At 41.8% G+C, this 27,388-nt stretch overlaps 1 protein-coding gene across 1 annotated transcript in view; it reads left to right on the top strand.

The window, feature by feature from the left end:
- Positions 1 to 215: 215 nt before the first annotated feature.
- Positions 216 to 27,388, top strand: part of KIRREL3 (kirre like nephrin family adhesion molecule 3) — a gene marked incomplete at its 3' end in the record, with an annotated part of 588,432 nt that continues 561,259 nt past the window's right edge. The window contains exon 1 of the mRNA XM_083368619.1: positions 216 to 273. Coding sequence (XP_083224745.1) covers positions 219 to 273 — 55 coding nt within the window. The 5' untranslated portion in view covers positions 216 to 218. The remainder of the gene's footprint in view (positions 274 to 27,388) is intronic.

The following is a 27,388-nucleotide window of genomic DNA, read 5'->3' as shown; positions in this document are numbered from 1 at the left end:
TCGCTCCGGCTCCGCTCAGCCGCCGTGGCCGCTACCGCTGGGTGGGGGGGAAGCTCGCGAGGGGCTCCGGGCACCCGAGGCAAAGAGGAGCGTCGGCCGGGAGGAGGAGGAGGAGGCGGACGCGGCGGCTGATCGCTGGGCTAGCGCGCCGACCACGGCGGGCGATCCAACGGCTCGAGCGCGCAACTTCGCCTCGCATCTCCCGCCAACTCCGAGGAATGAAAGCTTTCCAGGCGGATTTGGCTCTGCTCTGCTTCTTTCTGCTCAGCCAAGGTAAGCGAGAGACAACCCCCCCCCCCCGCACACACACATAGCCCCGTTGGATTTTTTCCCCTTCCTTCCTTCCTTCCTTCCTTCCTTCCTTCCTTCCTTCCTTCCTTCCTTCCTTCCTTCCTTCCTTCCTTCCTTCCTTCCTCCTTTCCTTCCTTCCTTCCTTCCTTCCTTCCTTCCTTCCTTCCTTCCTTCCTTCCTTCCTTCCTGCGTTCCCTTCCCTTCCCTTCCCTCCCCTCCTTCCTTCCTTCCTTCCTTCCTTCCTTCCTTCCTTCCTTCCTTCCTTCGTTCCTTCCTTCTTTACTTCCTTCCTTCTTTACTTCCTTCCTTCCTTCCTCCCTTCCCTTCCCTTCCCTTCCTTTCCCTTCCCTCCCCTCCTTCCTTCCTTCCTTCCTTCCTTCCTTCCTTCCTTCCTTCCTTCCTTCCTTCCTTCCTTCCTTCCTTCCTTCCTTCCTTCCTTCCTTCGGTTACTTTTTCCAGCCCGGGGAATTCGGCTCGTCGGGACTGACTCTGGGATGGGAAACCCGCCCGACCTGCGCTTAGAAAGAGAGGAGAGGACGAGGCGGGGGGGGGGGGGGGGAACGGGAGAAACTCCTGCCGACTTGGTGCCCGGAGCTGCCCCTTGCACCCTTCTCGGGCTCTCTCCCCGTTGCCCGAAGAGGAGAAGGGGACCTGGGAAGGCGGGCGAGGTGTGCGTTTCTCTTTGGGAAACAGCTGAACGGATGCCCGACCGCCTTTGCATCGCTCGGCTTTTTCTTTCTTCTCTCCTTCTCCTAAAAAGAAAGAAAGAAAGAAAAAGAAAAAAAGAAAGAAAAATGACTTTTGCTCTTGCCCGCCGACGGTGAAAGCGGGGTTCGAGAAGGCTTTTGAGATGCCCTTTTCTGCGCGCCTGGAAAGAAGGGGGAAGGGGTGGGAGGAGGAGGAGGAGGAGGAGGAGGGGGGGCAACAGCTCCTTCTTGGCCACCTTTGCTCAGAAGGGTCGACCAGGGACTTTTTGTTCTTTTTTTTTTAAGCATCCTTATCCCGCCATAAGCTGCCTCGAAGTGTTGGTAGGGTTTTTTTTTGGGGGGGGAGGGGGGATTTGCCCAGTAGAGGTTGGTCCTTCTTCAGCTCCTCCGCGGTTTTGTTCAGGTATCGGCGTCTCTTGGATTACTCCGAGGCAGCAGGCGAGAGAACAGGCGTTGCGATTTCCCCAAGGGCAGAGGCGATTGCCTTCAGTTTGGATTTGGGGGTGGGGGGCTTCAGCAGAAACCTGTAGGGTTAAGTGCGACCGTGGGAGTGACCGGAGTCTGGTCTGCTTTCAAGGCTCAGCATCATTAAAAGAAAAAAGGAAGGCGAAAAAGGGCTGTGTTGTGTGTGTGTGTGCGCGCGCGCGCGTCTGCGGGAGAGATCTGAGAAACCTGTGGTTAAACTTGAATCCTGGAAACAGCTTTCTGCTGCAGTCGCCTTGGCTTAGGAAGCAATTTGGCTTAGGAATAATTTCTGGAGGCGGGATGAAGGCTTGGATCTGGGATGTTGGAGGGTCACCTGTGGAATTGGGGAGCTGGAAGAACTTGCCTGTTGTTGTTTTTTCACGGTGCCCGAGAATAAACACCCTCTCCCCCTGCCAAAGCTATGTGCCACCCTCTCCTCGGGGTGACATCCACCTGTTCAAGCTCCATGCTCTGGGAGCTGTGGTCCCTGGATGTTTTTTTGTGTTGAGGAACCCAACAGGTTGCTCTGTGGGTGAAGTGAAGAGGCAAACTTAGGTGCTTATGACTGCCCAAGGTAACCCAAACTCCATCATCCTTGTCTCCTCGGCTGGGAGTGTGAGACTGGGTAATTATTACTGTGCTCTCCAGTTTTCATTTTCATTTTGTGTTTTATCTTGTTTTAGCAGTTTGCGGTGGGTGGGTTGGCTCTCCTCTCCCTTTCCTTCTTGAATATAGTAGATCAGAATGGCTTCTCCCCCCCCCCCCCCGCCCCTCTTTCCTTTTTATGCTTTTTATATAAGTCTGCTGGGCAAAGAGGCCGCTTTCCAAAAGGCCAAGATTTGAGAAGTCTGCTCTTGGTTATCATTTTGTGATGATGATACCAGCGGTTCTCCTCCTCACTTTTTGGTACCAGGAACTGCTATGTTAGAGGAACATATAGAGAGTTGGAGGTACATACAGACAGGCATTTAGATCTAACGGGGGTTTGTTCATTTCCCCTCCCCCCTTCTTCCTGATTTTCTGCTTCAAATCTGGGCAGGCAGGAAAGAGGAATGCACCTTTAAAAGTAAAATTCCAGAGCTCTTTTCTGCCCATTCCATAAAAAGTGTGCCCTTAAAATGCTTGTTGGTATCTTTTGGGGTGATGGTGTAGATCTTTGGCCAAAGCTATTCCTGTTCCTTTCTACAGCATAGTAATTAGTGTGTGTGTGTGTGTGTGTGTGTGTTTATATTTGAAGGCACAAATGATAGGATGGCAGGAAACTGTGTTAATAGTTCAGCAAAACTTGCTTGGGGAATCTGGCATTGCTTTCATCCTTTTGCTGTAAAGACCAAGCCAGCATCTAAAGTACTATTAAAAGACTGAACGGGATGAGCTTTATACAAGAAGTTTTCTCTGCCAGATGAATATCTTAAATCCATTTGCTACTGGTGGGACTTCTTTCCCATGCATCTTTAGTAGATTATGACCTGAAGGTCCATTATTTTTCAGGGGTAAGATACTAGAGACACTTTTGTGGATATGATTTCTTTTTCCTCTTTCCTTTCTTTGCTGTGAAGTTTGATGGTCTTAACAGTGCATGCCAAATTCTTTAGTGACTACTTAAGTTTTAAGGCTACTATGTGCTGCCCACAAGGCTGTTGATACTGAGTTAAAAGCCCAGCAGTATCAATTAGGAAGTGAGAACAAGCACTGGTCTAGTCCTCAAGGCTGGAAGAAGATCTGCATTGGGTTAGGGAGGAAAAAATTAACTAGCTGCAGAATAATATATTTGGGAACTGGGAGCAAGAGGAATCTGTAAGGGATTTGTGTCTGGCTGAGATGTATAAATAAAATTACTGAGTACAGAACGGTGAGGATCTCCAAATAGACATCTGAAAATTCATGTCTTATCCAGGGTCTCACAAGAATATGCACTTTTGCATGAAATGATGTCCATTCCAGTCCTTCAAATCAGGTGGTCAAAGAGGGGTGAGCTTTCAGAAACTGGGTCATATCACTCAGCCTTGGGAAGTGATGGCTGATCCTCAGATAGGAATATCTACTTACTGTTTTCCAAATCACTTGTTTTGTAAGGGATGTTCTGCATCTCGGCATTCCCTTTAAGCAAGTCTTAGTGATTTCTCTTGGCTAATGTTTCATGGTGCAAAGTACATCCGTTTTTATTTATTTTTATTTTTTTTAAGAGAGACGGCTAATAGGCTCCTGGGTTCTTGCGGAGCTTTTTTTTTTTTTTAAAGCCACTTAGCAGTATAATTTTCAGACTTGATCTTCGAAGCCAAATTTCAGTTGTACCACCAACATGTAAAAGTTTAGGGGCAAATCCACAGTGCTCGCTTTTCCACACCTGTGGTACCTTAAGTCAGAGTCTCGGTATTGTACAGTAATTAAAATGGGAAGGGATCTGGAAAAGCACAGCTTGGAAGGGCTCAATTTATAGTCATCTTAAGTTTCCCTTAAGATGGCACAGCAGCTCAAGAAATTGCTTCTCTGTGGGTGGTGTTAGGCTTCTTGGTCAGCATGTATATATAACTAGACGATATCCTGTCTCAGGATGGATGGATAGGTATTTGGTCTGTTCCTCCCACCTTACTGATTTTTCCCTTCCCTGCTGCTTTTGCTTTCCCTAAGCTGTCAGGGCTATATAGTATGTCATGAAAACTAATACAATGTCACGAGACAATTCACCTCCTACAGTACCAGCCTGATACAACAGTGGTGTTCCTTGGTAGAAAAAAAAATGTGTCCCTGTCACAGGCAAAAACACCAAGGCTTTTGGTAATTAGTGTTTTTCCTAGGTTTTGCTTTGGATTTTCTGTTCCCTTGCTCTGAAATAGCTTAGGGTAGAAATAAGGAAAGAGACTCCCCCTTATCTCTTCCCTTCTCAGTCCTGATAGCATCCTCACTGAGTTTTTGAGCAGTATGTTGCTGTCACATAGCAAACCTCTAGAGCTGGTGCTGTAAGAACTTCCACCTCTACCTCCTCCTCTTCCTTCCCCTTCTCCAACTCAACAACATTCGACAAAGGACTTTTGCATATCTGGGTAGCTTGGGGAGGAATGCTGTTTCTCAGTGGAACTTAGAAACCAGAATCTCTATTTGAACTTTAGGCACGTATTCCACCTATCGGCTTGCATCTATTGGTCGAGATGGCTAAGCATCGTGGGGCAAGCTGACTCCGTAATTTGAGACTCTGTCATGGGTTGGCCCATTTCCTCCACCATTGCCACACGTGCCCCACTGACTTGCCTGATACTGTTATGTGGAGCTCAGTTTTTCTTCTGTTTGTAGCAGGAGAGATTGCAAAGGCTCTTCCACCTGGCCACTTAAGTAGAGCCGTTGAATGGTAAGTGACAGCAGGTGCACCTAAGGTTCTGTTGTGGGTCTTGCCATGTATACAACAGCGCAGACTTCTAATGGCTTTTCCAAAATGGAAATCAATATAGGAAACAGAGGTCCTTCTTGGATAAAGTGACACCAATGAGGCATGTTCTAGGCACCTTCTGGTTGGGAAGACCTTCACGCAAAGACCTTCACACAAAGGAAGACAAGAGTCAGGCCTTTTCTGCATTCCCTTTGGAGTAGTTTCTCAAAGAGAAGTCTTTTGACATTTTTTTTTCAGGCTTTCCACCAAGACTTCAGAAAGTATCTTATTTATCATTCCGTTTTTCTGCTGCTCTTAGCAGTATTTGATATTTTGCAATCTGCAATAATACCTAAGATATTTAATGCAGTCTAGTGCAGAACTGGATCATCTGATCAGTGCTGGGTGAAAAACCAACAGGGAACCAGCCGTGCTGAATAAAAATTGAAAAGAATGAAGCTACTTAAAATTAATAGTAAGATGCTCTTTGGCTCTCAATTCCCTTTTGAAAAGAAAGTTCATGGAGAATTTAGCTAACGATAATCAGTTTTCCTCTTGGAAATATTACCTGTTCAATCTTTCTAGAGGGTTCTTCTATGTGCAGATCTAACAGACATTTAAATACATTTTCTATGTTTTCTCCCCTCAACGTCAATCTTCAATCAGTGTCCCACCAGAACTATAGCATTTATTACAGCATAGTATACTTTTGATGCGTAACTATGTTGTCTAGATTTTGGGTTGGGATGTAACATTTTAGCTAAAATGTGGTTGTGATGTCAGATACACTGAAGAATGAATGAAGTTATGGGTGAGGTCTTCTAAGATTCCCGTACCATAGTACAAGTGGACTAGAATCCTGCATTCATGTAGATACATGGTTTAGAAAGAAGATTTCTCATCCTTGTTAAGTATTAGCAAGGACTAAAGTTCTTATTAGACTTAAGTATTTATTTTCCTCATAAATTCTTGCTGGGAAATCTGCTCAATGTAAAATTAAGTCAGGTTTTGGAGTAGGAAGCATTTGAGACACCTTAGCACAAGGTTGGAGGATTTATAATTTAAGTATAAGGAAGGCAGCATGTTTGGGGAAATATCAAAATGTTCATTTAGGGAAAGATCTAAAAGAGTGGCTGGGGTTCAGGAGGTAGACAATACAGTAGTAATCCAAAGTGGGTAGAGAGGTAAACAAACAATTTGTGGCACATTTGCTCAAATAAGAGAAAGGTGTAGTAAAGAAAGAAAGGCGTAGACTCGTAGTTACGTAGGCATATGTTGCACCAAACATTATTGCCATGTGGAAGAAGCTTTTGAATGAAGCCAAGAGCAATTTCCCCTTGCAACCCTAGCCTGAAGATTTATCGGAGAATATACTTTGCATCAAGTGGGGTCAGTATTTTAGAATCTTAGTTTGCTCGGTCTAGGTTTAAATTATTGCTTTCTTAATGAGAAGCATGCAGAAACTTGTTTTTCCCCTTCCTGCAGTGAGACACACTTCATAAGAAGTCTCTCCAAAGTCTATTTTTTCCTTCTTCTTTATCTGTGGGTATTGAATGGCTGCTTCGGTCCGGAAGAAGCCAATGTCCCAGTGATTTTGGTGGAACTCACCTCCTGTATGTTCTCGGCTTGCCATTAAAGGCAGAATCTGTAGGGAGACTTTCCACAATAGGATCTGTCTGTCATTTTAATATTTATTATACTCTAATTTTCCTTATTTTTTATTTTTTATTTATTTTAATTCCATTTATATCCCGCCCTTCTCCGAAGACTGAGGGCGGCTTACAAGCTTAGCAGTAGCCTTCATTCTATGTATATGCCTGCTTATTAGGGCTTTCACACACACCCCAAGCGGCATTATTACAAAGTCAGCTTAATTGCCCCCAACAATCTGGGTCCTCATTTTACCTACCTCGGAAGGATGGAAGGCTGAGTCAACCTTGAGCCTGGTGGGATGCGAACCTGCACTAATTGCAGGCAGCTTGTGTTACTTTAGGAGGCATTAGCCCACTGCTCCACCAAGGCTCCTTGAGGGGTCCCTGGTGCTCTCTGAGCTTCACTGTTTTCCTGAAGATGTTTCATTACCCCCAACCAATACTGATGATGTTACTTAGTTTGGGTAATGAAAAATCTCCAAGAAAACAACCAAGATCAGAGAGAGCACCTCCTCATTTCAAATACAAACATTCTCCTTTATTAGTTCCTTATTTGGCAATGGCTTAGTATGGTAAGAGGACTCAGCCCCCTTATCTGTCAATCCTGGTTTGTAAATTCCTTTCCTGAGTGGCATTATGGCTTGGGCAACAAGAGAGTGCCTTCATGAGGTGTGTGAACTTAGCCAATGAGTCAGTGAAGCATTGTTCTGAAATGTTTGCAGAAACTTTTGTGAGCCTTGTACTTAGTTAGGCTACCCCTGTCAACTGAGTCTATTAGGAGCTCTTCTCAAAGAATTGGATTCACCAGAGGAAGGGGGAGGGGAATGGGCAAAAATCATTTTTACAATCTAAAATCAAGGTTGCTTATTTATTTATTTTTCTTGAACTCATGAATAGACTTTCTTCTTTTGTGCTTTTTAGAGGCTGGTAAAGGTGCTTTTTCTCCTCCTTTTATGCATGTAGTCTGTAATCTGCCTCTTCTTTGCTAATATGCCTCCTTTTTCTGTTCAGTTTAAATCATGAGCCAGACTTTTTTTTTTGGTAAATCTGTGCCTCACGGGGACACACTTATTATACCTACATCCTTTTTAATCAATGGAGCAGACACCAACCTCCTGGAAGCATTGTCTTCCTCCCAATTTCTGTTTAAAGCTTTCAGAGAAATAGGGGTTCCATATCTATGGTAAGATCACACACTTGTTTACAATATTATCTCTCTACATACTGTTAAAGAGATTCCAGTTCTTAATTAGTGATTATCTCTGCACTAGTTCTGATGAATGAAAGTTAAGCTAACGATTTTATAAATGAAGTGAAATAGTTTTCCCTTTATTACACTGCTTAGAAGCATTTATCATCTGCTCGAAGATGGCATTTTCTCCCAATATAATTCCTGGGGTTTGTTTGTTTAAAAAAAAACGGAGTGGGTGCTTTTCCCAGTCTAGAGCAGGGGTCCCCAACCTCTGGTCTGTGGATCGATAACAGTCCAGAGCATGTCAGAAACCGGGCCACACAAACAAATGAAGCCCCATCCGCGGGATGCAGGCAACACACAAAACCACATGCCCTCTGGTCCAAAGTTTGACAAACTTTGATTCACCCCAAGTGGTTCATCTTGCAAAGGGAAGGATGTCATAGTGAAGGGGAGAAGATCTCAGTGATGCAAGGAGGATGTGCATCAATGAGTTTGCTAAGCCACATGACCAGGAGAATCCTTATCACCTCTCATAAGGTGATAAGGAAGTTCTCATCCAGCTTTACACACACAACATACTTGAACTGAGTCACAGAAGACGAACTCAGCCAAAGCTGTGTAGGGTGTTTCGGTTGAAATGTTGAACTTAGATTTAGGAAGTTCATATTCTAGTCAACCTCAGTCTGGTATGTTCATTTGTGTGTTAGGGCCAGTTACTCTCTTTCAGTAGCTTCACAGGGCTGCTGTGGGGAGAATTTGGAAGAAAGTGTTAAAGTGAATGGTACCCCACTCTTGAAGGAATGGTGGGATATGAATCTATCTGTTACAAAAGTTAAGTAAGTTTGGCTTTCTGTGGCTGCTCATTCAGATCTTCTGGTTTCTGTTCCAAGTGAGAAAATGTTCTGGCACATCACCTTTAATTGTTAAAAATATTTGCGTGCTGCTTCATAGTAGTAACACCTGGCAGCATTTTGCAATAGTAACAAAACAGACAATGGCTGGCAAACAGTGCAATTTGTTCAAAGCAAAATTGGGAAGAGTTAATCCTTTGACAAGGGCACTTAGGAAGATCTGATTTTAAGTGACACACACTGTTGTGTTGGATTCTGATGTATCGCAAGAGGAAGTCATTTTATTGGGCAAGTGTTGCTGTTCCAAAGACTCGCTGCAAGGAGCAGTCATGCTTAGAAATGCAAATACCCTCATTTCTAAATGATTTTGATCATTTTTTAAAGACATGCTTCAGAATCCTGTTTTTTCCTTATAGGTAGTTTTGCCTAGAGCAAGTGGCATAACTGCCAGCACAAGTGAGAATCCAGGGTTTATGCCCTTATTTCATTTTTAAGGAAAAGGCTACCTTGTTTATTCCACTGGACAAACAGAAAAAAAGTCCTCACATAAAGTATTATTGCCTGCTGAAAGTAGCAAAGGAACTTGGTTGTGTTACTTGCCACCCGAATATATTCATAGCAGAAACATGGGTTATATATTATCAGTAAATGACAGTGATGGCTAAGTGTTTCCTTTATACTGCAACAATTTAGCAAACTCATCTTGGAAACAAATGTCTTGTAAAACTGCAACATTTAAGCCTCGTGTCAATATTGTTATGATGATCAAATAAGTGTCAGGGCTATTTATGCGTGCAGTAACAATTTAGGAATGTTGGTCTCGCAACTATAATCTGAACTCAGGCCAGCTTTTTTGAGGGTGGTTAAGGGAAGGAAAGAGAACCCTTATCTTTGGCATGATGTATTTAGATTATCATGGACAACTGTTTGTCTGAAATGGTATAGGGTTTCCTGCTTGAGCAGGGATTGGACTAGAAGACCTCCAAGGTCCCTTCCAACTCTGCTGTTCTGTTATTCTGAAAACTGTGTTAGACCCGTGTATGTGCATAGAAATCACCATTTTTACATTCCTGGAGACTGGAATGAAAGTAGTAAACTTGAGGACTTCAGGGCACTCCCTCTGCCTTTTAACTTCTTTTAACTTCTGTTTTAATCCTGTTTTTAATTGTATTCCTTTATAGCTTTTATTTGTAAACTGCCCAGAGTCACCTAGTGAATGAGATGGGCCTTATCTAAATTTGATAAATAAAAATAAATAAAATAAACCATATTTGGAGAAATCTTTGTGAATCAGAGATGCAGTATCTATAATATCGTGGTTAGATGTGCGTTAAAAATGGGGGTAAAGAAATCACATATTGCCGACATAAAAAGAACGGTTTTGGTTTATGATGTACATTTATTTTGAGGGATGGTCAAATAGATGAGCAGGGCAGTATTGAATATGGAATATTCAAATGTGAGTATAAAAACAAGACCAGGATCCCTTGTGAATGGGATGATGGAGAGAATTACTAAGCCATTCATGATTGTTTTTGGAGAGAAGCCAACAGCCCTTAATGTTCTTACACGAGTGCACAGGTGGTAAGTTTCCAAAGATGCCGATTTGCATTGGAATCTCATCAGGCTGAGCTGGAGGTATATTTGATATCCTTTTGTACAGTGATTTTAGCATCTGGCCTATGTCTGTATTTACAGCTCAGTCTGTGTAGGACAGAAGAATGCCCAGTGAATGTCTACAGCAACCCACTAGTCCATGAAAATGATCGTCCTATTTTTTGTAGTAGTTAATGCCCAATTTCTTGGCACTGTTATTATGGACATTCTGCAAAAGAGATAGGGAATGTTCTGATAACCATTCACTGCAGCTATCCTAAAGGATGGTTGGCTGAAATGCTATCATTTTTTGAGCAGAATCAGCATGCTGGCTCTCCAAAGTGTGAAAGAACCTGTAATTCTGACTTCCCAGAAAAATAAAATAAGGGGGTCATAGGTTCTGTTTGTCAAGAATAGTTGTGGCTTTTTGCAGTTGTTGACTTTTGTAATCAATTCCCAGCAGAATACCAGCACATACAGTTCTCCTTAGAGCATGAAAATGGCTTAATTTTGAAAGTAAGCATTGGTTCTTACCTCACCTCTTCCTTCATCTTTACCGATGAAAATGTTCATTAGATTAAAATTGAAATAATATGGGTGTTGCTTAAAAGGGACCTACTGAACAACATCACTATTTATACACCAGTGTACATTCCTCAATTACGCTTTGGTGGCAGCATCTCAATGGTGGGCGATTTATTTAATTGCAACTCACTTCAGACAAGTCATGCAAAGCTGGCAAGGATGCACCTTGCAGACTCAGGAAGAGGAAACTGCAGTTTCCACTTTGACATTTGTCAACTGGCTACTGTGAAAATCCTTGGGAAAAGCTATATTTCATCCCGGTGGAGTTGAAAACAATTCAAAGAGTTTTGTAGCGTCTAAGGATTGCTTCAGGTGCCCGTCGGATATGGTTCTAAACCAAAGCTCCAGTGTTGCAGTTTGGACTGAGTATTGGACTTGAACTATCCTACAGATAGTCCTCAATGTACAACTGCTCCCTTAAAGTGATTTGCTTAATGACCCTGTGATTCACTTAACCACATCACTTGCTTTATGACCGTTGTAAAATTGAGTCCAGTCATGTGTTGTCTTGACTTACAACTCCAATGAACTTATAAGAAAAATTCTGGGTTCCACAAGTTGAGGGTTACCTGCTTGCTTGGTCTAGTCATAACTGCTCAGATTAATTAGACATTGAAAGATGGCTTTGATCTGGATGTCACTGAAACCAGATCATTAACCATAATGTTGCTTATGCAATAGGTAATGCATTTGCTTTTCTAGCTGCCACCTAAGGATCAATCGCTCTTCCATCACGGTATGTCACCTTGCATCCCGTCAGTTGACAAGAAGTCCTGAAGCTTGCTATGGCTTGGCTGGAGACTTTCTTTCGAGAGTGGAGAGCAGTAAGACCAGGAGGGTCATTAAGAGGAGAAAATGTATTAACACGCTGCCACGTTTATTGCTTTTAGAGAGAGAACTGCTTTGGTTCCAGATGATTGCAGCTTTGATGACTTCTTGGCTGGGTCAGAATAGCTGCTGTGGAAGAGCCACAGAGATTAGACAGAAGTAGGAGAACTATTTTAGGCTTCCTAATAAATTGTTTCTGGCTCCTGTTTGCATTAAGCTTGTTTTCCTCCAGCATGTCCTTTACTGCTCGGTGCCTGTTAATTTGGGTCTGATTGGTCACTGCCCACCATTAAGCAATTTGCAGACAATTGAACACTCCATCCAACCGCAGCCTAAGTCTCTTGCTTCCCTTCTGCGTGTCTCTCTGGGAGCACTAAGAAAACACCCTGCGCGTTAAAGTGGGATGCCCTTATAACCTCGATATTTGGAAAAGAGTAAGGTAGCTAGTCTCCCCTCCCCCCCACGTGTACGAAATGTTAATTCCAGACTCAATAGGGCCAGTAGTGCTGTAGCTCTCCTAACATTGGTCTGTTGGTGGCAGCAGCAGCACTTTTATCGGATGGAACAAGCAGCTGTGTCTGACTTTACCTTTGCTGTTTCTACCAGAGAGCCAAAGAAAGGCTGATTCTCTAGGTAGGATGCTTCCAGTTTTGCTACCGAGGTTCTACCAAACAGCAGCAAGATGAGATAATAAGATAAGGTAACCTTTATGGTGGTTGTTTTTTTTTTTTTTACTCATTAACACACTGGCACACATTAAAAATGAAATGCTCTTGTCTGCTGTCTAAAGAAATGTGTGTGTGTGTGTGTGTGTCTGTGTGTATGACAAATGCTTGTTAACTGTTTTTAGATTACCTTGCTAGGCCCCAAACATGGGACAAATCTTTATTTCCTGTGTCAGCCTATCCTGAAGGCCATCGACAGGCAGTAGTCACACCGGTGACAGCTCATATTTGTGTAAATTTTAAATTGCTAACAAATAATTAAGGGAGACTGATATGCATTTCAAACTTATTAGTTTTCATCAGTCAGCCATACCCTTCTGAGATTCGAACCTGGGCTGATTACACATTAGGCAGTTGTTTTCACCTCTAAGCCACAGGATGTCTCTCGCTTTGTTAGCTGAGAAGCAAGGGGAGATATATACACACACATACATACATACATACATACATACATACATACATACACACACAGAGATATATATATACCCATACACACATACACACACATTACATACATACATACATATTTATACATATGCAGACAGACACCCACCCACCCACCCACAGCCGGACAGACACACAGATATATTAATCACTATCCATTTTGAATACATAATGGAAGGAGGAAACTTGAGAGTTCACAAGGTTGACATTATATGGAACAAAGCTGTAACTGAATCTAGATGTTCTGCTTTACTTATGGTACCTACAGCAGAACACTCCTCCCCAAAGATAATGATAAAAACTGGTCATGGAGAAGATGTGTAGTGTCCCTGACAATACTGCAGACCCTAGTGAAACATTTCTTATATTCCATGTCCTGGATAGAAGGAAGTGAACTTCCAATAACCTTTTCTACCATCCCCACTACTCTGCACTGCCTTAGAGAGTGTAAACTGAGGTGCATGGGATCATTGTTCTGGACAGATCAGTGGTTATTTGGGATTCACCGATCTTAAGAGATGCAATATTCTTGGGGCTTGGCGGAGACTGAGTGTCTTCTCTCTAGTGTTGCCTACGGAGATGAAATGGATAAATAAAGCTGGATCCACACAGTGCACTAAATAATGTGATTTATTTAGTGCTGCCTTAGCCTGCTGTAAACCCAGCTATTGCGATTTATGAGCACCGATGGTGGTTTAGCATATTGTACAAGTATAACCAATGGTGACTTATTCCGCAAACTGGCCTTAAGCAAATGATGGCTAAATGCAATGTATGAATCCTGACTAAAACGAATCAGACGCTAGCATTCATCACCTAAGGCTGTCTATGGTTGACAGTTATTCCTCAACTGCTATCCTTTGCTTACCAGTAAAATCAATTTTTTTATGAGTAAAGCCAAATTTTGTGGATTAGTTCTTTTTTTATTGGATTATTGGCATTTCTTCTAGTAAAGCTAAATCAGAAAAGTTTCAGGCACAGGCTTAATATTCTCCTGATGGATTCTGTAGAAGACACAGGATGTTTCTGCTATTTTCTTATTCACCAAAAGTATCATATTTTGGTCTTCTTCCATTAGTTCTGTGAGTTAATTCGACCTATATTTGGAACTTAAGATCTTTGAGGATGGCTAGGTCCTTAATCAGTATACTTTGTTACCACTACAAGCCAGCATAGTACATTTTCTGATCTGCCCATATTCCCCACATATTCAATATATGTCTTTGATCACTGATTTTTTTTTCTGCAACAGGAGTGTTTCAAACAAGGCACAGGGTCAATATAAGCATTATGAGCCATTTTATGAGGTTTATAAATGTTTATGTGAATATTTGACTGGTTATTCAGCTATTTACCTTGGATTTTTTTTATTGCATTGTATTAACTTTATCGTTTGTTGGTTTGTTTGGCTCACCCTGCGGTGGACATTTTATTGTATACTCTGGACCTGTTATAAACTAGCAAGAGGCTGACTCTGATGTCCATAAATCTAATAAATGCTTAAATAAAAAAGGAGGGTAGCATATGCTTATGGTAATAGGGAAATGGACACCAAAACCTTGTAGAGTTTAATGAACAAGCAGCTTAATTTTTTTCATTAACTGGCTTGACAATCCAAACCTGATATTGGGGCTTTTTCTTTCTGCAATGTCGCGTGGTTGCACGGAGAGATGGACCCTTGAGCTGGGTAGTATTTCTTTATTGAGTCAGAAATGAAGCTGGAGCAAAGGGGTTACCTGGCATCTCTTTATACCTGCCCAGGTGAATGGTGACCAATAGATTTAAACCTGGGCTTCCCGCCAGTGCAGGTGGCCAATGGATTTAAACCCTGGCTTCCCGCCAGAGCTGACCATGCCCTGGGGCTGTCAACGACTTGCCCTATTCAGGCTTTCCCGCCAAAGCGGTTATAGCCTGGAGCTGTCCAGACCCCTGCGGTGCTGAACATTTCCGTGTATGCTTTAAAGACATACGCTACACCTTCTTTCAAAAGACTGTGAGATAACTGATGGGTGTTGGCTACTGTGATTATATGATGCAGTGATAAATAAATAAACCTTTATTATCAAAGTACAACATGTGTACATTGAGATTAACTGAGCCTCCCCCCGTGCTCTCTCCTGTATCATTATTGTCTGTATGCCTGTATCATTATTGCCTGTATCATTATTGTCTCGATTAAAGTATTTTTGGATACAGGATTTAATGCTTCTTTCCATGGCCTTAGAGACTCTTCTTCAGACACTGCTGCTGAATCAATGCAGCTTTTCTCATTTGTTACAAGAAAGTTTGTCTAGGATTCACGCTGTGGACTGTTTTGGTCCTTGGCAAAAGCACTTCAGACCTGAACGGTTTGGTAACTTGTAAGTGCCAGTCTTTAAATATATTTGCTTGGCCTTCCTGTCGTGTTTTATTGTCTTTTCATTCCTTTAGGGTGTAATCCACCCCCGGAACTTTTTTTTCCGTGAGCTGATTTAGCATATCAATGCATGTCCAATTTTGTGTAAGCCATGTTGACATTCCGCTGGAGGTGAAAGGTGGAATAAGTATTATCTTGCTCAACTTTGGACTCTTTCTGGTTTGCCATCTGCTTTCTTCCTTCTGTTTGGTCGTGATAGATTCATTTCTGCTGGATAACAGCAAACGGGAACATGACATGGGTCTTCCTCTTAGAAAGAACCTTAATCTGTTCATAATTACATTAGAAATTCCCAGTGATTAAAAAGGTGCTGACAAAATTCATTTTGCCCATGTGCAAAGAAACCAACGGAAACCCTTTGAGGCAATACAACTGATTGATAGGTAGGAGTGTACAGAATAGTAATTCTCTTTTTTTCCCCTGTATGTTTAATAAAGTGGTGATTAATGACAAAAATATGGGCCAGCCCCCCAAAAAAGGCCAAGAGAGGCAGTTAAGCATTGGAGCTGCTTAACCTAATGAGCCTCTGCAATAAAAATGAAACATAACCAGCAAAGTATAATAGTCCTGTTATGTTTATAACAGCACTTCAGCAGCACAAAGCTACATGCAGATCCAAAAAGGTTCTTGTTGGGCAAGATCTTTGAGGATGGCTAGGTCCTATAGATTTGGCAAAATAACGCTGAGATCAAGGAAAATTAAAGAAAGGAGTAATCCAAAAGGCCTCCTGGCCATGTCCTTTTAGTACAATAGATGGTTTTGAGTTGTGTTTATTGGTTAGATCTAGTAGAACAAGGGTCTTCAAACTTGGCCCTTTTATGATTTGTGGACTTCAACTCCCAGAGTTCCTCAGCTAGGCATGCTGGCTGAGGAATTCTGGGAGTTGAAGTCCACAAGTCATAAAAGGGCCAAGTTTGAAGAGCCCTGGTCTAACTCTTCATTGATCTAAACTCAATAATGAAGGTTCTGCAAGGCATCAGGTTACCTACTCCTGATATAGGAGTGACTATGTCCTACTTGTTCTTCCAATTTTATCAAGTTTTTGTTCTGTCCTCCCCTTTCCATGTACCCCCTTTCTTAACATGGCTTGGGGGCTCAGAAAATTAGCATAGAAAGACCTATATATTATGTCTGCCCAGTTTCTCTGATATGAATTTAGGTAGCTTGAGAGCGCTCATATTTTATATTGGCTTAGCCCCAATTTGAACAGTCATAATGATTTAACACTAATTCTCTGGAGAGGGATCAACTGCTGTTAACCTTCTTTAGGACAAAGCTTAAAAGCTACTCTACTACTTTTTTGAGGCTCAGCTCTGTGGCATCTATCTGCTTTAGTTCAAATGGAACCCATCTGAGGGCCCTGGTGGTGCAGTGGTTAAAGTGCAATATGGCAGGCAAACTCTGCACACAACCTGGAGTTCGATTCTGACGAGGCTCAAGGTTGACTCTGACTTCCATCCTTCCAAGTTTGGTAAAATAAAATGAGGACCCAGATTGTTGGGGGCAAAATGTTGACATTGTAAACTGCCCAGAGAGCGCTGTAAAGCACTATGGGGTGGTATATAAGCCTAAATGCTATTTCTTTTGCTACTGCCACGCTATCTCTTTTCTTCAAGTTTGAACATTCCACCTAGTGCCTATCTGGTCTAGTGCAGGGGTCTTCAAACCTGGCCCTTTTATGACTTGTGGACTTCAACTCCTGGCATGCCTGGCTGAGGAATTCTGGGATCTGAAGTCCACAAGTCATAAAAGGGCCAAGTTTGAAGACCCCTGGTCTAATGGTTAAGCACCAGGATAGAACGCAAGAGACTGTGAGTTCAGGTCCTGCTTTAGCCATGAAAGCCAGCTGGGTGAGTTGTTGGGCTGTTCACTCTCCCTCAGCCAACTCACCTCACAGGGTTGTTTTGAGGGGAAAATAGGAGGAGGAAGAATATATTGGATATGTTTGCCACCTTGAACTATTTGCAAAAATAATAAACGCGGGGAACAAATAAAACGGCTGCATCTGTCCATAAGTCCTGCATGGCTGCTACATAGCATTTCATGGGTTGTAGGCTGTGCAGATCCAGCATCCTGTCGTTTGTTTGAGGTCTGAACTGAGTATCAGTGGCAAACCAAAGCTTATGTCTGTGTATCATAAGGAAATGTGGTTAATGTTTGTAGCAGTGTTTTTCTTGATTGGTACTAACATATTGTACTTTTTATAAGGGAACTAAGACCCAGATTGCACATATCACATTACTGTATATCCCAAAATGATGAGAGGCTTACTCAGATAATCTATTAGCCAGATCATATCACATCACGGAAGGTAATAGGAAACCATCCCTGTCAAATTTCATTTCCCCACCCCCTAAAAGGTAAGAGGATCTCAGAATTATGTGGCAGAAGTGAGGGTGCGGATTCATGCATTCGCTCCGAAGCAGTCTTTTCAAATGCTGTTAGTTAAACTTCAATGACTCCTAGCTAATAATGAGTGGAAGAGAAACTAGCGCTCTAAATGATGCATGCCGCTTTTGAAATGTGTGCTAATTGAAAATAGATATTTACGTCAAGTGAATATGTGCTGCCATAAAAAGATGAGTTTGAGAACTTGGCTGAAGTAGCAGGAAGCATTTATGTCCCCTTTCCTTGGGCCTGTAAACATTTCTGGTTTGTGCCAATGGGGGTGGGGGCTTTCTCTAGTGTACCCCTCCTGTCTTCAAAAGCTGTTCTAGAAAAAAGGCTGACCATAGAGAACCAAGTTTGCATAGGAGAGTTTCTTTCCCATCAGTGGCGACTCTTGCAAGAAAAACTCATGCCCTTGTTATCACCTTCTTGGACTACTACAGGGGTCTTCAAACTTGGCCCTTTTCTGACTTGTGGGACTTCAACTCCCAGAATTCCTTAGCCAGCGTGCCTGGCTGAGGAATTCTGGGAGTTGAAGTCCACAAGTCATAAATGGGCCAAGTTTGAAGACCCCTGGACTACGACAATTGTCTCTTGCATGACAACAGCCAATGTTCTAATTCTCATCCTGTGTGACTGAAGGACTTTAAAAAATAATTATTATTGAGATTTATTCATTTAACCTTAAACTTGTCCTCTGGCCTGATTTATATCTTTGTCTTAGCCCCAACTTTATTTGAGGAGTGTGAATATCTCAGTGAATATCTCAGATGGAACATTTACAGATTTTACTAAAACTATAATATATAAAGTCACAGTTTGCTTAATGTGCTACAATTGTCTGAAATAGTGTAATATGCAAAATCACAAACCGTGACTTTTAAACTACAGTGGGCAATGCACTGCATAGAGCAGGGGTAGGCAACCTTGGCTCTTTTATGACTCGTGGACTTCAACTCCCAGAATTCCTGAGCCTGCCATGCTGGCTCAGGAATTCTGGGAGTTGAAGTCCATGAGTCATAAAAGAGCCAAGGTTGCCTACCCCTGGCATAGAGCTTTAAAGCTGGATCCATTCAGAACAGTGTTCCTCAACCCTGGCTACTTGAAGATGTACGGTCTTCAGAAACTTTAGCGGTTGCTCAAAGTTACAATGGTGTTGAGTCCTTCGGGAGAAGGGTGGTATATAAATCAAATAAATAAATAAATAAATAAATAAAAAGTGACTTACAGGCATGCCTCACACGTAATGAGTGTCACAGCATCCCTGCAGTCATGGTGATCAAAATTTGGGGCATTTGTTGTCTTCCCAGACAGCTTCCAACAAGCAGAATCAATGGGGAAAGCCAGACTTGCTTAACAACTGCAGCAAAAAGGTCATAAATTAGGACATGACTCAATAACCATCTGGCTCAGCAATGGAAGTTCTGGTCTTGATTGTACGTCCTAAGTTAAGGACTACCTATCTTCAAGTGGCCAAGGTTGAGAAACACTGATTATTGTTTTGGGGATGGGGTGGGGGGTTAGATTCAGCCTTCCACTTGAAAAAGGTTGCATAAAAAGTCCATGATCAGATGATGATTTCAAAGCTTGAGAAATCCTGTTTTAGAAGAGCCTACCTCTCTGCCTGCATAAATTAGCTTCATGCTTTCTCTTCTGACTCTTTTAAGTTATTACTTGAAGATCGGATTCCTCTGTAATTAAGGGACGCCTACAGAGATAAGAAACACCTGATTCAGAATTAAGAAATGACACAGTTAAATCTCTTAATGGCTTGGAGGAGAGAAAGGTTTTTTTTCTGAGAACAAAGACCCAGCAATCCCAAACTGGGGAAGTGTGTTAAGCATGGAGAGGGTGAACTTTTCATCATTTGTGTTTTGGTAGATGCTTGAAGAGCCATCTGTGTGGGAAGCTTTGGCCCTGGGCAGAGGTTGTAGCCAGTGGCCTTAATTATCCCACTGGTGATTCTGCGGCAAAATCTTGTTTAACAGGATGTTAGTAGGCATGGTTTCTATCTGACATTATAACATTGCAAGCTTGGGGCTGGCTACATCCACGGATGCCTATTCTTGGTTTTAACAACCAATTTTGTAAAGGAGCATAGAAACAGCCTCAAAGAAGAGATGTATCAACTGTTAGAACAAAATCAACTTAGCCTGGAAAGAGGAGGCGATGAGGAAGAAGCTCAAGATATGCCCTGCCTCTTGGTTATAAGAGGGGAGATACTCTGTCTCACTCTTAAGATTCCTGTGCTTGTAGTTGGGTTACAAGTTTTAATGAGAATACAGAAAATAAACACAAACTATACAGAAGGACCTGAACAACAACCAGGAGAGTGTGAGTTCTAGTTCCACCTTAGGCACGAAAGTCACCTGGGTGACATTGGGCCATTCGCTAGGAGAGTGTGAGTTCTAGTTCCACCTTAAGGCACGAAAGTCACCTGGGTGACATTGGGCCAATCACTAGGAGAGTGTGAGTTCTAGTTCCACCTTAGGCAGGAAAGTCACCTGGATGGTTTGGGGCCAGTCACTCTGTCTCAGCCCAATCCACCTCACAGGGTTGTTGTTGAGCAAATAAAAGGAGGAGGAAGGAGAATTATGTATGTATGTTCAGTGCCTTGAGTTCCTTATAAAGTAATAAAGGCAGTAGAAAAATCAATATCCATGTGCTTTATTGGCACAAACACAGAGGTTGTTTCTAAGTACCACTTAGTTTGTGGTGCTTTTGTTTTCTGGGCTTCTTTTGCAAATTTCTAGGCTAGCGTAAAGCCTTGGTATTCCCTATGGCTTCTGACTTCGGGGAGTTTTTCCTGCAATTATTGACTAGGTGGCAGAGAAACAATGATGACTTAATTCCCAGCTGTCCCATGCATTGCAGTGCTACAGCAAAAAGAGAAATCTGGAGCTGCTTTTCCCATCCTTTCCAGGTAATTCAGTGCAATCCAAGCTTGCAAGGTACGTGGAGGTTTCCGATGCCTGCTTGTCAAATCTCCCTGCCCGTTGACTTCTCCAATGCAGCACTGCAGCTAAACTCATTATGAGGAGCTCGCTCTCTCTGCTATTCAGCTGCTTCAGAAATCCAGTGGGAACCATGTGCAGCTTGTCATGTCATGGGCCCTTCAGAAAGACAGCAAGTCTACAGCTAATACTCATATGAGAAAATAGGAAATGTTTGTCATTTATGATGGAAAGAAGAAGGGTTGCCATATAACTGGAATGATGGTAGGAGATGGGCCTTCTGTACTTTAACCGTAATTTAGCTGAAGTAATATAAATGCAAATACCCAATTTTTGTATTCTCACATGAATTAAAGTACACTGGGCTTGGACCTAAATAAGATGCCGATGGTGGTGATACTCATGACCGAGAAATTAATGTGGTGTATTATTTGAAGTGTACTCATTTGGCAATGTATTCTGTTTTTGATAAATGTAGCAAACTAGGTTTCATATGGACAGATTGACCAATGTCTTGTTAATCTGACAAAAGAGCAATGGCAATGGTTAGTCATAGAAACAAAGCTTGTATGCTAAAAAAAACCTTGTTGGAGACATAGAAGGACCGCTGAGCTTTGGATAAGAGACAGTTGTATCTTCCTGTGGTAGCCAAGTCAGTGAGGTTCAGCAGCCAAACATGTAAGCACATTCATCGTCTTAAGCATAATCATTTATTTCTCTGTAGGAATTAAGGGAGAGATCAGAGACACTTAAGCATGGAAACTTATAGTGTGGTTTCCATTAGCAAGAATCCTATAAACTGTACAACAGGCATGCTTTTATCCTGATCATCACTTCTTTCTAGGTCCTGTTTCTTGATGAAACCAGATTTATCACCATTCTTTCCACTTTAGTATTTTCAATCTAAAAAGGTCCAGAATTCTGGGGTACCATGGGTGGGGCAGGAATCAAGTATGAGGACATCTAGCAGGGGTTAGCTTGGATATCAACCTGTGGCTACCTAAACTTTGTATGTGATTTATATTACTGAAAACATACAACGGCTGTTGTTGTTTTTTTCCCCTGGGCTATTGAATGCTATTCCAAAACCAGTGGGTTAGTTCTCAATTAAAGTGACATTTGGTTTGGTTTATACTTAAATTTAAATAAAATTAAACTGAGTTAATGATGACCCCCTTATCAGAAATTTAATAGTTTCACTATCCTGTTACATTAAACATAACCATTTTGTGACTGTTTGGGGATTCTATTCAAGGCTTTGTAAATCTTTGCGGAAGATTATGGTTAAATGTTGGCACTAATCATATAGGCAGATTTGGCAAATCATGAGTATGGATTAGCTAAAACATTTTGGCCTTATTAGCTTATTGGCAAGCACTTTAGTTTTTAAATGGTCAAATCAAGCTTTACCTTCTTTTGAAATACAATTTTAACACTGCCTACATTTATCAATAAATCAGTTTTGCCCTTCTTGGATCCCTCACTCCTTGCTTTTACTTTTGAATCTAGAAGCACATCTTCTGGATTGGCTATAATGCCAAGTGAAATATTGCATAATGGTATGCTGGTTAAGCATTTGCACTTATTCTTGGGAGAATCCACATGTGTAGGAATTAAAGGTTTGCACTCAAGTCAGCATCAGTATGAATCGCCTTTTCTAGTTTGCTCACTTCTGCCCTTATTTATTACCAATTTTTATTTCCGGTGTAGCTGCAATGGCATTTGGAGATAGTTATGCAGCCTTTCTTCTCCTCTTTCAGGTAATTCACATGTCCAGGATAAAATATAATTGTCTTGTCATCTCAAAGAACCGAGGCAGACAAATCACGATTTATCCCACTTTTGCTACCTTGTGGGGAAACTCTCCCGAAGCCTGAAACTTCATCTCTCCTGGCTCAAAACCATGAGGCCACGTTGCTGTCCTCTTATTTCTTTGGATAAATGCAAATATAAGGAGTATAGAGCAATTTTGCATAACACCGTTTCTACTCTGTTGGCTCTCCTGTGTATTGAGGTTAGCTGAGCAATCATCTGAACATCTGTTCTGTGATTGGCAGAACAGGTAAGGAAGAACACAAACCGATTAGTGCTCTTGTATAAGCCAGCAAATAGGAAGATGCAAAAATTTGTCATCTTGTTTTCTTTGCAAACTACCAGAGCTTCCCTTGTACGGTATTCATTCTGTATGGAAAGAAGGGAACTAAATTGCTACTTCACCGCTCTTCCATGTTTGTATTTATCTAGCTGTTTTGCTGAAAAACAAACAAACAAAAAAACAAGACAGAACGTTTCCTCTGCATCAATTCCTGAAGAAAGCAGGATTGCAAACGATAGCACAGACCATACTTTTGCAGTCAGGAGCTTTCCCCAATAGCTGCAACGATGTTCACAGTTTGCAACCCAGGATCTCCATAACGTTTCATGCATGCAGGGAATAACAGCTTGCCTAAGCCCAGAGGCTGGAGGTCAGAAGAGACAAGCATGTGGCAGTTGCTGTTTGTTCAAGCGGGCAAAATCAAGCCCAACAGGTTTTTTGCAGATTCTTTAGGTAAGGTAAAGGTTCCCCTGCACATGCGTGCTAGTCGTTTCCGACTCTAGGGGCCGGTGCTCATCTCCGTTTCAAAGCCGAAGAGCCAGCGTTTGTCTGAGGACGTCTCCGTGGTCATGTGGCTGGCATGACTGGATGCCAAAGGCGCACAGAACGCTGTTACCTTCCCACCGGAGTGGTCCCTATTTTTATACTTGCATTTTTTTACGTGCTTTCGAACTGCTAGGCTGGCAGAAGCTGGGACGCGTAACAGGCTATGTGGCACTCGGGATTCTGCCCGCCAAACTGCCGACCTTCTAATCGACAGGCTCAGCATCCTAAGCCACTGAGCCACCGCGTCCCTTTTAGATTCTTTAGAACTAGGTAGAAATCGACTAGAGGGATTAAGATTAAGCTTGCTGATAAATTTGTCTATGAAATTGTCTAAAGACCCCCCCACCACCACCCCCAGCAGAAAGCAGGAAAGTAGCTGAGGCAAGGTAGTTCAAATAAAAGGGAGGAAAAGTTTCCCCCCCTTAAAAAAAGGAACGGGATAAGGAGCACACATCATTAGTTCGACAATCGTGTAAACGTTTAAGACACTAAAACACAACAAAATGGAGGAAAAGATTGCTACCCTAAAAAGGAACAGGAGAAGAAGCACAGGACATTGGTGCAATAATTGTGCCAATGTTTAAGTGGCTGAAACAGTGAAATATTTCATTATTTCGGATCTTTTTTTATCTTTTTATTTTAAAAACAGTTTGAGTCTCACTGTCATAAATGAAGGTGCTTCTCTAAAGATGAGGTGCCTTGGTGTAAAGGGCTACCTTCTCCTCTGGAAATGTGTTTATTTAGTCTATTTATATAGCTGCCCATCTCACATTTGGGTGGTAGTGTCTTTGGGGAGGCTCAGAGAAGTTCAGACATGGAGGAAGATCTTGAAAATGGGAGTTGTAAGTGATGTAAGTGCAGATAGATAAACAAGAGGCAATTGCAGGATGGGGTGGTGGTGGTCATGGAGTCCATACAGAGCTCTGAAAATCAATCTGTCTCATCTCATCTTCAGATCTTCTGATCCTAAGACATAGAAGACCTTGTGAGCAAACTTATGCTTGAAAACAAATAGGAAGCTAACCCTCCAATCATTGTGCAAAGGTCTGCCCCCAATTTCTTCATGCAAAAGAAGAATGCTTCTACTTCATTCTCAGCATATGACTGAATTTCTTTTGAGGGTGTGGCTTCCTTCCTTCTTGAAGGACAGAGAAAACAAATGTACAGTCATTCTTGTTAGAAATCTTTCCATGCGTTTTGTGGATGGTTACCCACTGCTTCATTACTTGGAAAATTGAAGCAGTTCCCGGTTAATGTCTTGTCTTTGGAATTGGTTGAGGTATGAGAAGCCAGGAAGGATGAAGGTTGCTGACATGGCCCAATTTGTTGTTATAATCATGGAACAGAGACAATACATGACCAAATGAATTGTCAAGTGCCAGGGAAGTCAGAAGATCTGGCAATTCAAATGGATAGATTTATTGCAAGCTTAAGTTTTCTACAAGAATCTGAACTACCAATTTGCCCAAAGCAAATTGTTGGTAGATAAGAGTCAAAGGAATTCAGGGCGGACTGGATTTAGATCTCTTGTGGGTGCAAAGGGACTCATGACTGATGATGCGTTTGACCCCCTCCCTTGGGCTCAGCCTGGTCATCTCCTACATGAATATGGTAAAAGGACTATCCTTATAGAGATTTTCACTTTGGAGATAAGAAAGAACAAAGCAACAGAAATGCCCCTTCCATCCTTGTATCCATATATATATATATATTAATTCCCTTCTGTTCCCCTGCCCCACTTTGACTGAACACTGCTTTGGCCCTGCCGTATACTGAGCTTAGTATGAATTTGAAAATGCCACTGGCTTCAATCACAGTCCACCCAAAATGGCAAACTACTTTTTGTGATGCTGATGAGATCGAAGGGGGCATTTTTAAAGTCATAGGTCTTGATGCTTCAGGAGAGAATATTAAGTGAAAAGCCAGATGAGCATTTTTTTTTCTACGTTTTGGAACATAATGAGACCCAAGTTGGGAGTCAATTGTCATAAAGGATGGAAAAGATTGCTGGTTTGTATTTAAATAAAGCATGAACATTTCTTCAATAATGACACTCCTTCCAATAATATGAGAAAAGGATGTGACATCTCTCTCTAGTCTAATGCTCTGCAAGTACTACCTACTGCAGCTAATTAGCACATGGTTCACAACACCGATTGTCAATATGTGATTCCAAGAGGAACTTTATCTGAACAGGAAGATGTGATGCTGGGTCATATTTCCTGGCTTTATCACCTTGTCATCCAATTTGTATTTCTCTCACTTTTTGTAAAGACCACTTCTGGAGTAAAGAACTATAAATATGGGATTATTACAGATTTCTAAATTGTGTGCAGAGCCAACATATTTAAATCAGGTTTCTTGCCCTTAATTTTGACTGTATTTTCACACTGAGCTAAGTCATAATGCGATGTGTCTGGGTGGAGCTCACAACTTGGATGAATCTGGGCGAGCCTAGATGTTGTGGTTGATTGAATAAGTCATGGTTTAAGCAAATGTGCAAATGAATGTGAAAGACACATGAATTAGGGATGAAGGCAGGAAGCAGAACTCCTGCTTGTATGCAGTCTATGAATTTGAGAAGTTGCTGCTTCAGCCTAACTTTATGGCTTGAGGTTGCAATCATGATGTCAGTTGATCCATTGATCCATCTAGTTCAGTGGCTCTTAAACTGGGGGTAATTTGGACATATCCTGGGGTTAATGGAGCATCTTGTAATTACTTGTTTAGCTGTTGAGGATCCAGTTTGGTGCTGCCAAATACTTGTTTAAATAGGATTAAAGGTAAAGGTTTCTGCTATCCAGTCATGTCCAACTCTAGATGGTGATACTCATCTCCGTTTCTTAGCCAAAGGAGCCAGTGTTGTCCAAAGATATTTCCATGGTCATATGACCAGCATGACTATACACCAAGGCACATGGAATGGTGTTACCTTCCCACTGAAGTGTTACTCGCATTTGCATGCTTTCAAACTGCTAGGTGGGCAGGAGCTGAGGCAAGGAAAGAGAGCTCACCCCATCATGCAGCGGTCAGGTTTCGAACCCAGACTGTTGGCTTTCCAGCTGACAAGCTCAGCATCTTTAACCACTGAGCCTTATGTCCCCTATTTAAATAAGGTTATTTGTAAAACTATGTTATTTAGCTCACTGCAGTGTTGGATACTAGTTTGGTTCATAGGCAATCTTTGTGCCAAAGCTTAGAAAGCCAAAAGCAGTTTTTGGTTCTGATTGTAAGCAAACTTCTTCAGCTAGTCAAAAACACTAGCTATTACATGTGTTAAAACTCTTAATTCTATAGAATAAGGGAAAACTTCAGCTCCAAAGCACAATCTGCCTAATGCTTTGAAAGTCAACAAACACAGCTGTATTATTCTCTGATCTAATGCAGGCAAAGAAGGAATTATGTAAAGAGAGACTAGGTATTGATTTGAATACATTTTATGAGTGTTTTGCTAAGAAATCATGTTTTTTCCCCACTGTGCTGCACAGCTGATAATTAAATCTGAAATTTTCAGTTTCTTCCTGAGTTCCCTACGTCCCAGATTGATAACTAAAAGTACACATTATTTACTTAAAAGAAACAAATGCATTTTGGTACAGCTTAGATTTTGGAAATAATATTTGGCACATGAAAAATACCCAGAATAGCTCTTAACAGTCTTCTAGCTGTCTTGCAGAGATAGGCAATATTTTGGGCTTGGTGGATATCTGGATATCTCTGGCATTATCTACCTTGGCATTTGGTATATTATAGAAGGAGGCTAATTCTTTAAAAGCCCTGCTTATGCAGAGGAGTTGTCATCTTGGCGTTGTTATCTTGGTGTGGCAGTTCACAAGCCGAAGCCTGGAAAAGCTCTCTCAAAGATCCCAGTTCCTAGAGCAGTGATGTAAACAGAGAAATTTATTCCACAAAAACCCCTAATAATACATTCTTATGCTAATGAAGGCTGAGCTTGCAAACGTTTGCCAGGTAATAAATCTGGCCTAATATATGTGGTAGAAAAATCCAAGGGAAGCAGATGCAACAAATCAGAAGGCTGAGTCAGAATAATACAATTGGAAGAGACCTTGGAGGTCTTCTAGTCCAAACACCTGCTCAAACAGGAGACTGTGTACTATTTCAGACAAATGTCCAGTCTCTTCTTAAAAACCTCCAGTGATGGAATACTTACAACTTCTGAAGGCAAGCCGTTCCACTGGTTAATTGTTATAACTGTTAGGGAATTTCTCCTTGGTTCAAAGGTTGGATTTCTCCTTGACTAGTTTCCATCCATTGCTTCTTTAGGT

The sequence above is a fragment of the Vipera ursinii genome (assembly GCF_947247035.1).
Source record: "Vipera ursinii genome assembly, chromosome: 8".
Lineage (NCBI taxonomy): Eukaryota > Metazoa > Chordata > Lepidosauria > Squamata > Viperidae > Vipera > Vipera ursinii.
Note: the sequence above shows the minus strand (reverse complement) of the source record. Positions and strands in the feature narration are given on the sequence as shown.